Here is a 12,305-nt window from a genome sequence, read left to right as displayed (position 1 = left end):
TATATATAAAATTCTTTCCCTTAATTTACAATTGATTTTAGAATTGATACATCTTGTAGACATTTCCTATTATATTTCTAGTTTTGAAACATGCCGCATAACAAAATCGATCTCGAAAGCGATGATGAATATAATTTTTGAGAGTTGGCATACAAAATAAAATACGAAAAGTAATTACAAATAAATTAGAATATATAAATAGAATAGAATTAAACGAAATATAAGCGATAACAATGGAAACATTTAAGACTAACAGAACGAACATATTATTGCTATAAATAACACTTGGCACACGACTACCAGACTCTGCTGGATAAAATCAGTCTTCCAACGCAAAGTTAGATAGTTGCAAATGCTGCAGATTGTTGCGGGCATCAAAGTAGCCCGTATCGGTGGGATTATCAGGAGTCGGCACAAAAGGTGGATCCATGTAACCAATGTTTTCCCAATCGATGCATGCAAAATGGCGCATCTGTTGGACTTCCTTAGCAGCAGGACGGACGGCAGGATCCATAGTCAATAGAAGTTCTACGGCCTCCACAGCGTCCGCGGACAATGCCTCTTCGCCCTCAGGCCATTCAATATCTAAAAAACAAAACGCTCATTGATTTAACTTAAATGTTTAATTATGTCCAATCACTTACTTTTATTGAGAATGTTGTCAAATACTTTTTGGGGCGTTTCGTCGTTGAAGGGTGGAATTCCCGTCATGAATTCGTAGAAGCACACGCCAAGGGCCCACCAGTCGACAGCGGCACCATGTCCCTGCCTTAGTAACAACTCCGGAGCTAAATAATCAGGTGTTCCCAAAATCCGCTCACTTGATACCCTCATTCCCCTTCTTACCGATTTCGGTGTACGAAACGGTGTATTAATATTTATATTTTTTGGAGTTTTAGGCAAATTTTCTGTACCATGATTAATGGGTGACATGGTGGGATCATCGGCCATTTTTAAATACTGCACACCGGACATCTTTTCGGCAACCGCATGTCCACGTTTCTTGTTCTCAATGGACAGAGGCAAGGCAAATCGGGTGGCCTTTAGCTTACCCAAAAGTCCACCATCGCGGCGTGGTAACTTCTGCGACGAGACGGGCGTAGAGAATACCACATTGGCCACACCAGTTTCCGGACCCAAAAGATGCTGCATGGGAAGTTCTTCATCGGATAAAGATCGCACTTTGAGGACTCCACGCAATGGGGAGGAGGAACGAGCCTTACGTTTCTTTGGCGTACTACTTCCTATATTAAGAATTTCGATTTCTTGGGTCAGTCCAGTATGTGTACTGCTACTTCCATTGCCCGAACTGGAACCATCGCCCTCTGCGCTGGATGTATTATCCGAACGGTTCACTAAATTGATTTTTCGTTTGATACCGCGTAGAAAATCGGGTCGCTTAAAATGCTTTGATAGATTACGAAATGGTGAATTCATGCGTATGCCACTTAGCTCTGTAGCATTGTTTGTGGTATTATAGCTGCGAGAATAATCCGAGCAGCTGTAATCCTCTTTTGATTGGCTAAGATTCTCAGCATTCTTCTCAATGGAAGAGGCAGTGCTTTCGCTATTAAGATTCAAATGACAATTCGATGAATAGTCGTCACCCTTTCGACTAGAAACGCCAGAATCTTCCTGCATTTTGGAATTTCGTATGCGCTACAGAAAACAAAAAGAAGTTGTTTAATTGATGGTGAAAGATAATGAAGAATGTTGGCGACAACTGGACGACATTACACACACACACACACACGGACATACACAAAAACACAAAGACGAACCTCGTCAAGCGATCGTCGACGCACCATTGAACACTCAAATGAGGCATCATTTGTGTTTTCTAACTTGATTAAATGCTTGTCGCTATTATTGTTGTCCTGCTCGACCAATTTGCAGCCCTTTTGAGATTTAAGCATTTATGGTTTGTGTTTGGCATTAAGTTAAAGTGGTCATAATACTAACCTGGCAAGTAACCGTGTCCAAAGCAAACTCTACCCGCCGTTTGCTTGTAGCTACAGTCGTAGCTCCTGCTCCTTCAACAACTGGTTCTAGTGGAGGAGAAGATTTACTTAAATCGGCCGAATTGCAGGTATGGTATGAACTAGAGGAACAACTGTCCATTAGCTATAAAAGAAAATTGTGAATATCATTCATTCAAGAAATCTTTTGTTAGTCTATCACCCACTTTGGTTTTTCCAGTACAAGTATGAGTAATGGAGACATTCATCTCCTCGGCTGAGAAAAATGGCGAAACACCAGAGATCTTGCTATCACTAGTCTTCTCTGCATCAGTGAGAGATGAATCGGTCTCACTGTCTGACGATTCCATTATGGAATTATGCTTATTGATGGCCTGCAATAGATGAGAGGTACCCGTTCCAGTGGGCATGAGGGAAGCTACTGTTGCAGCACCTCCTACAGTAACTACTCTGCTATTCTCCACTCCGCTGACACCATAATCTTGTAGTTTCTTCTCTGAGCCGAATGACAAATGCGAAGTGAGAGACAAGAGTTGACCCGGTGTCCGTGCATTCAGATTCGGTGAGCAATTGATCAAATCGGATATCTCCAAATCACGACGCATTTCAATTTTGCTGAGGCCAAAATCCGTTAACTTAACATGACCCGTACCCGATAGTAGCATATTATCCGGCTTGATGTCACGATGGACAATTCCATGCTGATGTAGATACTGCAAGGCCATTACCATTTCGGCCACATAAAAACGGGCCGTCATCTCATCGAAATAGCCATACATGGCGAGTAAGGATTTCAGATCACCGCCCACCATATACTCCATGACCAGATAGACATAGGATAGCGATTGCAGGGAGTAAAAGAGGCTTACACAGAATTGAGATCGGGACAGGGCCAAGGCATTACGTTCTGTGATCACCTGGGACACCATATTCTTGTTGATCATTTCAGATTTTCGCATCACTTTGATGGCATACAGCTTGTTGGAATCATTGTTTTTGTACCCCAGGAAAACCTTGCCAAAGGCTCCACGACTTATGGGCTTGATTATGACAAAATCCTTTATTGTAGGCAGCTGCTGGCAGGGGAAAACAGAACGAAAAAGAGAATACAAAAATTAACTGTAAACGCGCGTGCCCCATACCTTAGTATTTAGCGATTGATTCTCATGGTCCGGTTTGGTGGTTAGGATATTGATCTTATCCAGCAATTGCTCTCCATCAATCAGCAAATGAGCGGCATTGGGTTTCTTGGGGGTCTTGTAATCAATTTCAATTGTTTGCTGCTCACTTGAAGCAGTTTCAGCGTTATCCATATTATCACTGCAAGTCAGTTTGTTTTTTTTTTTCTATTTGGCCTTTTCTTTTCGCGCCAAATTGTTCAATTTACTTATTTCGCAATCAGAGTGATAATAAAAATAGGAAAAGTTTATACACCTTATTTAAAACGAATTGTTAATGCATGTAGATATTTTTAACTTTTACAAACAATTTTAAAAGAACTATTCAAACAGCGCAACGCGTCGATAAATATTGATGAAATTTCTGGTTCACATGGCCACTCCTAGGGATGGAATTTCTACTCAAGTATCGGGCTTAAATAGTGATGGACATTTGTACGATGTTTTTCGCCAATGAGAACTATTTTTAAAATTGAAAATAGGTAGCAAAGTTTGAAAATTTATATTATATAAGCTAGTTAAATTGATAATTTCAAACTTGAGTCATAGAAAAATACCCACAAAAATAGTTATTTTTTGATTAAGAAATAACTCCTGTAGAATGAAGTTACAATTATTAAAACCCCCACCGTGTTCTGTATAATAGAGAGTATTTAAAATAGAAAACCTAACGTCAGTTGATTTTTAAAGAAAATGGGAAATATATATAGCTTTTGAAGTCGGATTTGGTACTAACGGAAACAGAAAATTTTGGCATAGCGACATATCTCCGACGACATACATATCTCCGCCCAGTACATTTTTCCGCCGGTGATCTGCGCGGAGATATGTCGTTTCAAAACGTCTCCGAGAGATATGTATGTCGTTCTGAAACGACATAATTTCGCGAGGAGATTTGTCGTTTCAAAACGTCATATCTCCGCCGTTAGAAAAACGACATATCTCGGCGCGAAATTATGTCGTTTCAGAACGACATATGTACATATCTCTCGGAGATATGTCGTTACCCCAAAATTTTGTTGATTTTTTAATTACATAAATTCCGACAATTTCCGTCAATTATCTTTAAGTTATTGTGATTGATATTTATTATAAAATGCACTTTATTTATCAATGATATTAGCGTTACATTTTTACAAAATCATTTTTTGCTGATATAAATTTCTTATTTGTTTTGTACTTAAACAACAAATTACAATATTTTTTTCATGAATATAAGAGACAAAAAAAATCGAGACGTTGAGTAAAATTTTTTTTCTTGTACAGGGTGGTTGGGGTTTCTATATTTATATGTTGTAATATTGTGTGTTGTGTACCCACTTGATCCTGGGTACTATTCTATTTCTAATTGATGTTTGATCTTAATATAAAAGCGATTCGTCAGTGGATGGCTATGTGAGGCCTTAATACAGGAGGGACACAACCATCCAGTGAGGAATCGATGCAACCAGCAACTAGTCTTGACAAAGTATTTCCAAATTTTTGGAATGACGATCGAATGCCAAGTTTGCAGTTGTTGGCTTGGGATCTGGTCTCCTTTACAAGTAATTTCTTTCGAAACACAAATTACAAAAAGGGACAAATACGTAATAATAAGATTGACATAAAAATTCTAGAGCTTAACGGAAGGTTCGTTTACATTATGGAGCAACGAGATCGAACTTCGGTCTCGACAACCGAATCATCAGTAGCAGCAGAGACATCAAGTTCTATAGCACCTTTGGCCAGGTCTTTCTCATCAAGATTTTCGTCTTGTTGCTCCGGCTGCTTCTTCTCATCATCGATGACATCTTCTTTGATCGGTGATCCACTCTTTTTAGGTGTTTCCAAGCCAGCCTCTTGGCCTATGGTTGGCTGCTCCTCATTACTGGTGTTCAATTTCGATTGCTGCTGCTCTTCCTCAACAATAATGCCAGAAACATTTTGCACTTCTCCATTGTCCTCATCCAAATGCAGGCGTGTCGATGGTGTGCTAATGGTTGTCTTGGAGAATCGTGAACGCAACAAACTGAAAGGTGAGGCCAAATTCAAGCTGAAGAACTCGAAGCGAGCACGTTTTGGTGGCGACATATCCACATCCTGGGCCAAATCGTTGGCCGACTGGGAGCCAGATAAGGGTGGTGGTGGAGTACGCTCTCGCTTGCGGCCACGACCAAAGAATGAGAAGGAGAATGATGAATTGTTGGGGATCTCAGAGCCCACAGTGGCATTCATGCTGGCATTGGTGCAGTTGGACGTATCCAAATCGCTGGCGATACAGCGATAGCTTCCTGCCTTGGATGGGGTAAAGTTCATTGGGCGTATGCTCCGTCTGCCACTAATCTGAGCAAATGTACGCGCTGGAGCTGTGGCCGGCGAAACGGATGGCTGGGCAGCCAGTTCCACTTCATTAAGCTGCTTACTGTTGGTACGGAAACCGAATAAATTCCGTCCAGGCGTAGATGTGGCTGCCGGTTGAGCATTTTGGCTACCAACACTTTCGATGCTTTTCCGTATGGGTGAAGCATCTACTTGTAGTGATTCCATCTCTGCATCTGCATCTAAGGTTATAGCGGCAGCGAGAGCAACAGATTCAGTCGACTGCTGTTGCTCTTCTTGCTTCTTTTGTTGCTGTGGTGAAGCTGATATGGAACCTGATCCTTGCTGCTTGGGCAAGACTGGAGATTTCTGGTTCGCTGTCTTTCGTGTGGACTTTCGCTCACTGGTGGGAGTGGTGGGCAACGGAGCCAGCACCTGTGATGGCTTTGTCTCCTCCACTACCACGACTGCATCATCGTCCACAGGTTTTGAAGCTGGAGGAGCAATAGCTGGGACCTCAGTCCCCACAGGCAATTTTTTGGCGTCCTTTTGAGATGATGATGTCGATTTTATATTGGCCACCTCCTGGCTTGATAGTTTAGCGCTTTCTTTTTTCTCTGCTACTTTATCCACCTTCTCCTTGGGTTTTTGCTCCTTTTGTTCCTTGGTTGTGGTAGTGGCATTGCTACCAGCATTTTGTGGTGCCTTTTCTTTGCCATTTGTAGATGATTTCTGAACACCATTTTGATTATTTTTATCTTCATCCTTGGCCGACGACGATGATGACGAACGCAATTGACTTGAACTGGACTTTTTAAGTGACACAATTGGTCCAGCACCTGATGCAACGGAAGCAGATTGCTCTGCCACCTTTTTGGCGCCAGTTTGTGGGCTATTTGAACGACCATTGGTGCCACCGGATCCCGGCTGCTGGAGACGAGATACTGCACTAGCACCACTACCGCCACCGCTCAAACTTAGAGGCAGACGACGTCCTGAAGCAGCTGCTCCTGCAGCTCCTCCTCCACCTGCATTATTCGGTTGCGACATTTTGCTTAGCATTTGGGTATCGCTTAACGCTCTGAAAAAAATAGCAAATAGTCTTGATTAGTTTCTTTAGGCATTACATTACTTTCTATAAACATTCTCAAGTGCAATAAAAACTAGTTTTGCGGTTTGTCGCATTCCTCAGAGGAACCGGCTGGACATAGTCTCTGCATCTCCCACTACTCCTCCTTCCCTTTAAACCTTTCTTACCAAAGGTTTCTAAACTGATTGTTAGTTTGTTGCTGCTTTGCAGTATTTCAATCACAATTGGCTGACTGGGCGGCTCTCTCTCTCTCTCACTTAATCTGTTCCAACGCTATGCGTTTTTTTTCTCTCAATATTTATTCTATTTATTTTCTCTGTCACTTTTATCACGTGTTGACGGCTTGGGCTCTGAGATTAATCTTAAGTGACATTTGAGAATGTACAGCCTTTAAGTAGGTGTTGTCCTCAAATAGAAATGTAGCCAGGTAGCCAGGACATAAGCAGGTAAATGCATACTGACAGCTGCGTTTTTATTACCATATGCAGAATCGCGAAAATTTTACCTAGATGTTTAGAAAATATGACTATCCCTATCCTAAATTACTACACAAATTCCTGAAGTGCTAATTTGAAATTAAGTTGGAAATTTTATGTATTTATATTGACTCGAAGATTTTCCAAAAGCAACTTAAATGCAGTTTCTCCATACAGACAGATGTTAGCCTATTTTTTTAATGTGCAGTTGGCACAGTTGAAAAAAGAAAACCGGTAAGACCATGGATTTAGTGAATTTTCACTTTAAAAAGGAAAGTAGTTTTACAAGTACATATACTAAAGATAGTTAATATTAATCACACTAAGGATGTGTAAACCATAGACAGTCATTGTCATTGTCATATAAAAACATATATCCAAGTATTTATTTAAACTTGACATAAAAAAATAACATAGATACATATATAAGTAATAAACGCGTCCTAAGTACAGAAGGCTGATTAGTAGTTTGCCATACTTAAGGACTTTGTTAAAATAATGCCTTCAATTTGTATATCAGATTCTTGTGCAAACGTACACATATAGAATGGGAATTTAAACAGAAATATGCCAGATTTTTATACTACGCATGTCAACCCAAACCCTGACCACCATCAACAGTTAAGTCGATACCCCATTTCAGGGAAAACTAGAAGCTGAAAAGAGTATCCAAAAATCGGAATGCTTTAAACATTTTCTGTTTTTATGTTTCATTACCAAAAGCCGAGCCTTGCGACGGAGAAGTCAAGTTCAGCTTCAATGATTTTGTCTTTATTCCTCTTGTGTGTGACTGACTTCCGCTTGAAAATGCATTAAACTAAAGTAAAAACAAAATAAAACATAAACACTACAAACACTATACAACACGAGAGAAGAATATAACAATTACAAGTGTACAAAACAATAATATATACAATACATATAATACCCTATAGTCAGAGAGTGTAAATTAGGCTATATTGAAACTTAAGAAAGAAGTCTCATTTGAATATGAATAACTGTTAGGAACGAGTGTATATTCAAGGGTATGCTGAAGTCTTCTTTTCTAAAGTGATTGAATTTCCTTTTCTCTTGTATAGTATTTGTTGTCTCTTTTCTGACAAGTGGGACAACAAGGCGTAAGGCAAGACAAAGAAAAGAATGCGCAAGTGTTCGCCCCACCCTGCGCCCATGCTATGCCACCATGACCCCCCTCAACTCCTGCGCCGTTTGCAACTGTTTGTGATGCCAGATAAACAACAGTGGAAAATTAAAAGGGAAAAGCAGAAACGAGGCGACACTATATAGGCATGAGTGAGTGAGTGAGCAACAGGGGAAGGGGAACGTGCAAGCTGCTTAGAAATTCAATTTTTTATTTTTTTTAGAAAGCGCAAAATATAAATGGTGGAAAATGAAATTGCAAGCGACGAACGATGCTGCCGCTTGCTAGGCCCATGAACGGGTTGGCTGGTTGCTGCAGCGGCCCCAAAAGTGCAAAAAGAAAAACACACACATACAAACAGATAATACGATATGTGAGTGCGTTATGTGCCGGTACAACAGTTTCTCACAAAAATCTCCCAACAACAAATTCTTATGAAAGAAATGTAACGGCCGGATTAATAACTTCGTTGCTCAGTGTGTTTTTGCTCCACCTTCCTTGTGCAATGAAGCAAATTTCTCGGTGTGCGCCAAGCCCTCCGTTTTTGCTTTTTTTTTTTTGCTTCTTCTTCCTCGGATGCTATAACAGAGTTGATTAAACTCAAAACAACAAACACAAGCATAGATTGCTTTCCTTTGTATGTATGTATGTATGTGTGAGCATTTAATTAACTTTAACGAGTGAGATTGTGATCATATCGGCACATTAAAAAAAATAAACAACAAAAACATTAAGTCCCTTTAGCTTTTTCATGCAAAACGAAATCTTAATATTCACGCATACACACAACAACACACACACACACATGTAGATAAAAAAGGCGGCTTACAGTGCGCGCCAAGAAATTGCAACGCGAGGTGCGTCGTCTTTGTTAGATGCAAGACTCTTTTTTTGACCAAAACTATTTAAACAATTTCTGCTATTCTAATTAAGCATTATTTACTACAAAAGGATGCTTAGGCAATCGGTCTTTAAAGCACAGCCCTCACTGTACTACGGTAGACAGGCTGTCGTTGAGTTCGATTCGTTTTTTTTTTAAATGGCGGCGCGGCTGCTGTAGCCCCCGACAACAACAATTATTACCCCGACGCCAACACAGCCTGCGCGAAAATAGTGCAATTGCATATTTTTTCTTCACAAGTTTTGCTTCTACATAAAAATTGAAACACAAACCTTTTAAATATTTTTGCAGAAAAAAACACCAAACACACAAACAGCTTTTTAAATATTATTCAGCACAAGAAAATTCAAATAATTTAAACAAATTGCGGAGCCGCCGACGCCGACTAGAGGTGGAAGAAAACATTGACGTTCTTCAACGACTATCGATAGTAGCAAATTCTTTCTCGCCGCAGTTTTTAGCCGTAACTTTTCGCCTTTCTCGCCGTAAATTCTTGCCCTCTCGTGATATTCGATAATGTTATCGACTAGGGTTGACTGCAATTAGTGCTGACAATTTAGCTTGTTTTAGAGTGTAACATGAGAACGCGGGAAAATTTGTAAAATAACGGCATGCAAAAATTGTACCAAATAACTTCCAAATATTGGTATAAAAAATAAATTGAAATAAAAAATTATGTAACCAGATAGCGAAAAATTAGAAAATAACAACTAAAAGTTTTAGCTAAAGAAGTAGTTTGTACATTCATTTTCAGCTCTAGATTTCAAATTATTCCAAGAAAACAAATTGTGTGCGTTTAGAACATGCAGCTTAATATCATTTTTTATATAATTTTCATTAATTTTGTTTGATTTTTTTCTTTTTGTAGAATTACAAAAATAAATATAAAAACTTGTACATATGTGTTAGTTATTTCTACCATAGGAAATGCATTACAACTCTGTCTTTGTTATAATTTAATAAAAAATATATATGTATGTATGTTTCATAGGCCAGGTTTTTGAGGTCCTCAACTTTTAGTAGATTCAGATGCGATTTACGAGCGAGCTTGAGTTTATAAAACTACTTTGTGCCAAAGGCTAATGCAAATCGAGGCAACATAATGGTAGAGGGGCAGTTAGGGTTTGGGGATAATACTTATATGCTACGATGTTTCATTTGATCTCAGAATCGGAAAGAGGAATTAAATAAATAACGCTAACGTATGCCTAATTGGATTTACATTCATGTGCTAAGGTTGTTTTTTTGATTTTTCAGTGTCTTTGTGTGTTGCGTATGGGGAATTTCTCTCAAGTGTTTCCATTTTTCATTATAATTAATATTATTATTATTAATGGAGAAAGGGTGTGGGTGTAGATGAAAAAAATAGGTTAGTCATCGAGATCAATATCGGAATCATCTGAATCGTAGCCTCCACGTATGGTCTTCTGTGCGCGATTTATATACGGCTTGCGCTTAACATCTGGCGGCTGCATCAGATCGCCCTTGTACTCAATCACTCCAGAGTGGGCAATACGCCATTCCAGCATTTCCGTGGAGAAATCATCACAGTTACCCAAATCGGTGAATCCGACAATGAAATCCTTCGTTTTGCTATCCTTCACCAAGGCAATTGTAGGAATGACTTTGATGCGCAAACGTTGAGTAAGGAACGGCGTCTTTTCGGCATTCACCTTGCAAAATTTCGCCTCCACATGCTTGGTGGCCAAGATCTTTAGATGCATATCGACAATGCGACAACGTTCGGTGCTATCTCTGTAGAAATGGCAGACAATGTTTGGCGATTTCTTAGACATTTCGAAAAATTCCTTTTCATCGGCCAGCTCCGTGTAGGTACCATGACCCTGTAAAAAACACACAAGTTAACTACATTGTTCTCTGCTCTTTACTCTCTGTGGGGGGCAACACTCACATTTCTGATCCATTCTTGTTTCTTGCTATTCAGCTCTTTCATCTCACGTAGCCGTTGCTCTCGTAGAACCTTCAAATCATCCGAATCGAGATTATCCAAGCGGTCCAGTTGTTGGTCCAATTGCTGTTCGATTGTCTTGGCCGCATTGAACAATTGATTTTCCAATAGGTTGGCCATGTTTACTCTTTACACTTGACTAACGCACTGCATGAGGGCGTGGAGAGTGTGTGTGCGTGTGGGTGTGTAAGTGTATGTGTATGTGTGGAGTCGCCGCAGATGCGTCATGTTTTGTCGAAAATTCAATAAAGTATTGCATGTTAGTTTATAAAAATATTAGATATAAGTAAAAATAGCCTTAAATGGTTTATTCACAAAGTACCTACATTTATTTGATGCTTATTTTAATTATTTATTTGACTTCCGATTGATATTTCGTATGTGTTGTGTCCGGCAGTGCTGCAAAATGCGATACTATCGACAAGTTAGCCGAACTTCGATTGTTATGGCGCGATATCGATAGTATTAGAAATTTTACGATAGTATCGATACTATCGATGATTACATGTTCCAGGGCTGCAACACACACAAATTTTACAAAATTTCCAGCTGACAACTGGAAGGTTGCCTGGAAGCCGTCGAACATGTTCGATGTGCTTCGGGTGATTCGAAGTGCTTCGGGTGATTTGCGGCAGAGGGCAAAAATTTACTTTTGAATCTTTTATTCGCACTATTCTCAACAAACGAAAATATTGTTGAGTTTACTAAATTTCTTGATTTTATAGAACAAATATAGTTTAGAATAAAAAATAGAGTCGTCGCCGCCGTCGTCATGATGGTGGATGATTCATACGAGTATGAATTGAAACAAGTTTAGCTTTTTTGGAATGGCAAACGTTAAAAGGCGTTAAATAGTTACAAAATCAAATGGTATAAGAATCATCATTGTAGGTTAACTCCGAAAAGAGCTACCCAACCGAAGACTCCACGCTGGTGTTACAGTTTTGCTCGTCAGTGAAGAGATATGTCGCGCGGAAATATGTCGTTTTTCTAACGGCGGAGATCTCCGCGCAGATACGTCGCTATGCCGCTTTGACAACGCACCCAATTGATAACGTGGCTCTCAATCGCAATGTAATGGCCTACTCCAACAAGCTGTCAGAATTTACGAAAAATACCTTCTGACATACGAGGACCAGGACCAGTTTCCTTTTAAACGGTTGATTTTTAAAGCTTCTTTTTAAATTCAAAAGCTCTAAAGCTTTTAGAGACGCTATCGCCATGATGTTTTTTTAACACTTCTCCTTTAACACTTCTTTTTATTAATTTTGTT

General features: G+C 39.6%; 3 protein-coding genes and 1 long non-coding RNA gene across 5 annotated transcripts; 1 reads left to right on the top strand and 3 right to left on the bottom strand.

The window, feature by feature from the left end:
* Positions 1–47: 47 nt before the first annotated feature.
* gwl (serine/threonine-protein kinase greatwall) lies at positions 48–3,514 on the bottom strand. 2 transcript variants are annotated; one of them, XM_068301817.1, is made up of 6 exons: positions 3,122–3,514; positions 2,186–3,055; positions 1,963–2,124; positions 1,782–1,898; positions 645–1,659; positions 48–585 (listed from the first exon to the last, which is right to left on the bottom strand). In XM_068301817.1, the coding sequence occupies exons 1-6, from the start codon at positions 3,290–3,292 to the stop codon at positions 320–322; spliced, it is 2,601 nt and encodes an 866-aa protein (XP_068157918.1). In that variant the 5' UTR covers positions 3,293–3,514; the 3' UTR covers positions 48–319. The 2 variants fall into 2 exon arrangements, with proteins under 2 accessions (XP_068157918.1, XP_068157919.1); XM_068301818.1 differs by having other exon boundaries at positions 2,186–3,052; positions 3,122–3,513.
* A 728-nt stretch (positions 3,515–4,242) lies between these two features.
* Positions 4,243–9,493, bottom strand: kuk (kugelkern). Its single transcript, XM_068300506.1, has 2 exons — positions 9,336–9,493; positions 4,243–6,536 (listed from the first exon to the last, which is right to left on the bottom strand). The coding sequence occupies exon 2, from the start codon at positions 6,515–6,517 to the stop codon at positions 4,793–4,795; it is 1,725 nt and encodes a 574-aa protein (XP_068156607.1). The 5' UTR covers positions 6,518–6,536; positions 9,336–9,493; the 3' UTR covers positions 4,243–4,792.
* On the top strand, positions 6,981–8,671 carry LOC137584912 (uncharacterized). The gene is made up of 3 exons (XR_011033513.1): positions 6,981–6,991; positions 8,101–8,318; positions 8,386–8,671. It is a non-coding gene; the product is annotated as an uncharacterized lncRNA (long non-coding RNA).
* A 511-nt stretch (positions 9,494–10,004) lies between the features above and the next one.
* Positions 10,005–11,478, bottom strand: LOC137584568 (thioredoxin domain-containing protein 9). Its single transcript, XM_068300024.1, has 3 exons — positions 11,359–11,478; positions 10,976–11,179; positions 10,005–10,907 (listed from the first exon to the last, which is right to left on the bottom strand). The coding sequence occupies exons 2-3, from the start codon at positions 11,150–11,152 to the stop codon at positions 10,434–10,436; spliced, it is 651 nt and encodes a 216-aa protein (XP_068156125.1). The 5' UTR covers positions 11,153–11,179; positions 11,359–11,478; the 3' UTR covers positions 10,005–10,433.
* Between the last annotated feature and the right edge of the window lie 827 nt (positions 11,479–12,305).

The sequence above is a fragment of the Drosophila tropicalis genome, unplaced genomic scaffold, assembly GCF_018151085.1.
Source record: "Drosophila tropicalis isolate 14030-0801.00 unplaced genomic scaffold, ASM1815108v1 contig_878, whole genome shotgun sequence".
Taxonomy (NCBI): Eukaryota; Metazoa; Arthropoda; class Insecta; order Diptera; family Drosophilidae; genus Drosophila; species Drosophila tropicalis.
Note: the sequence above shows the minus strand (reverse complement) of the source record. Positions and strands in the feature narration are given on the sequence as shown.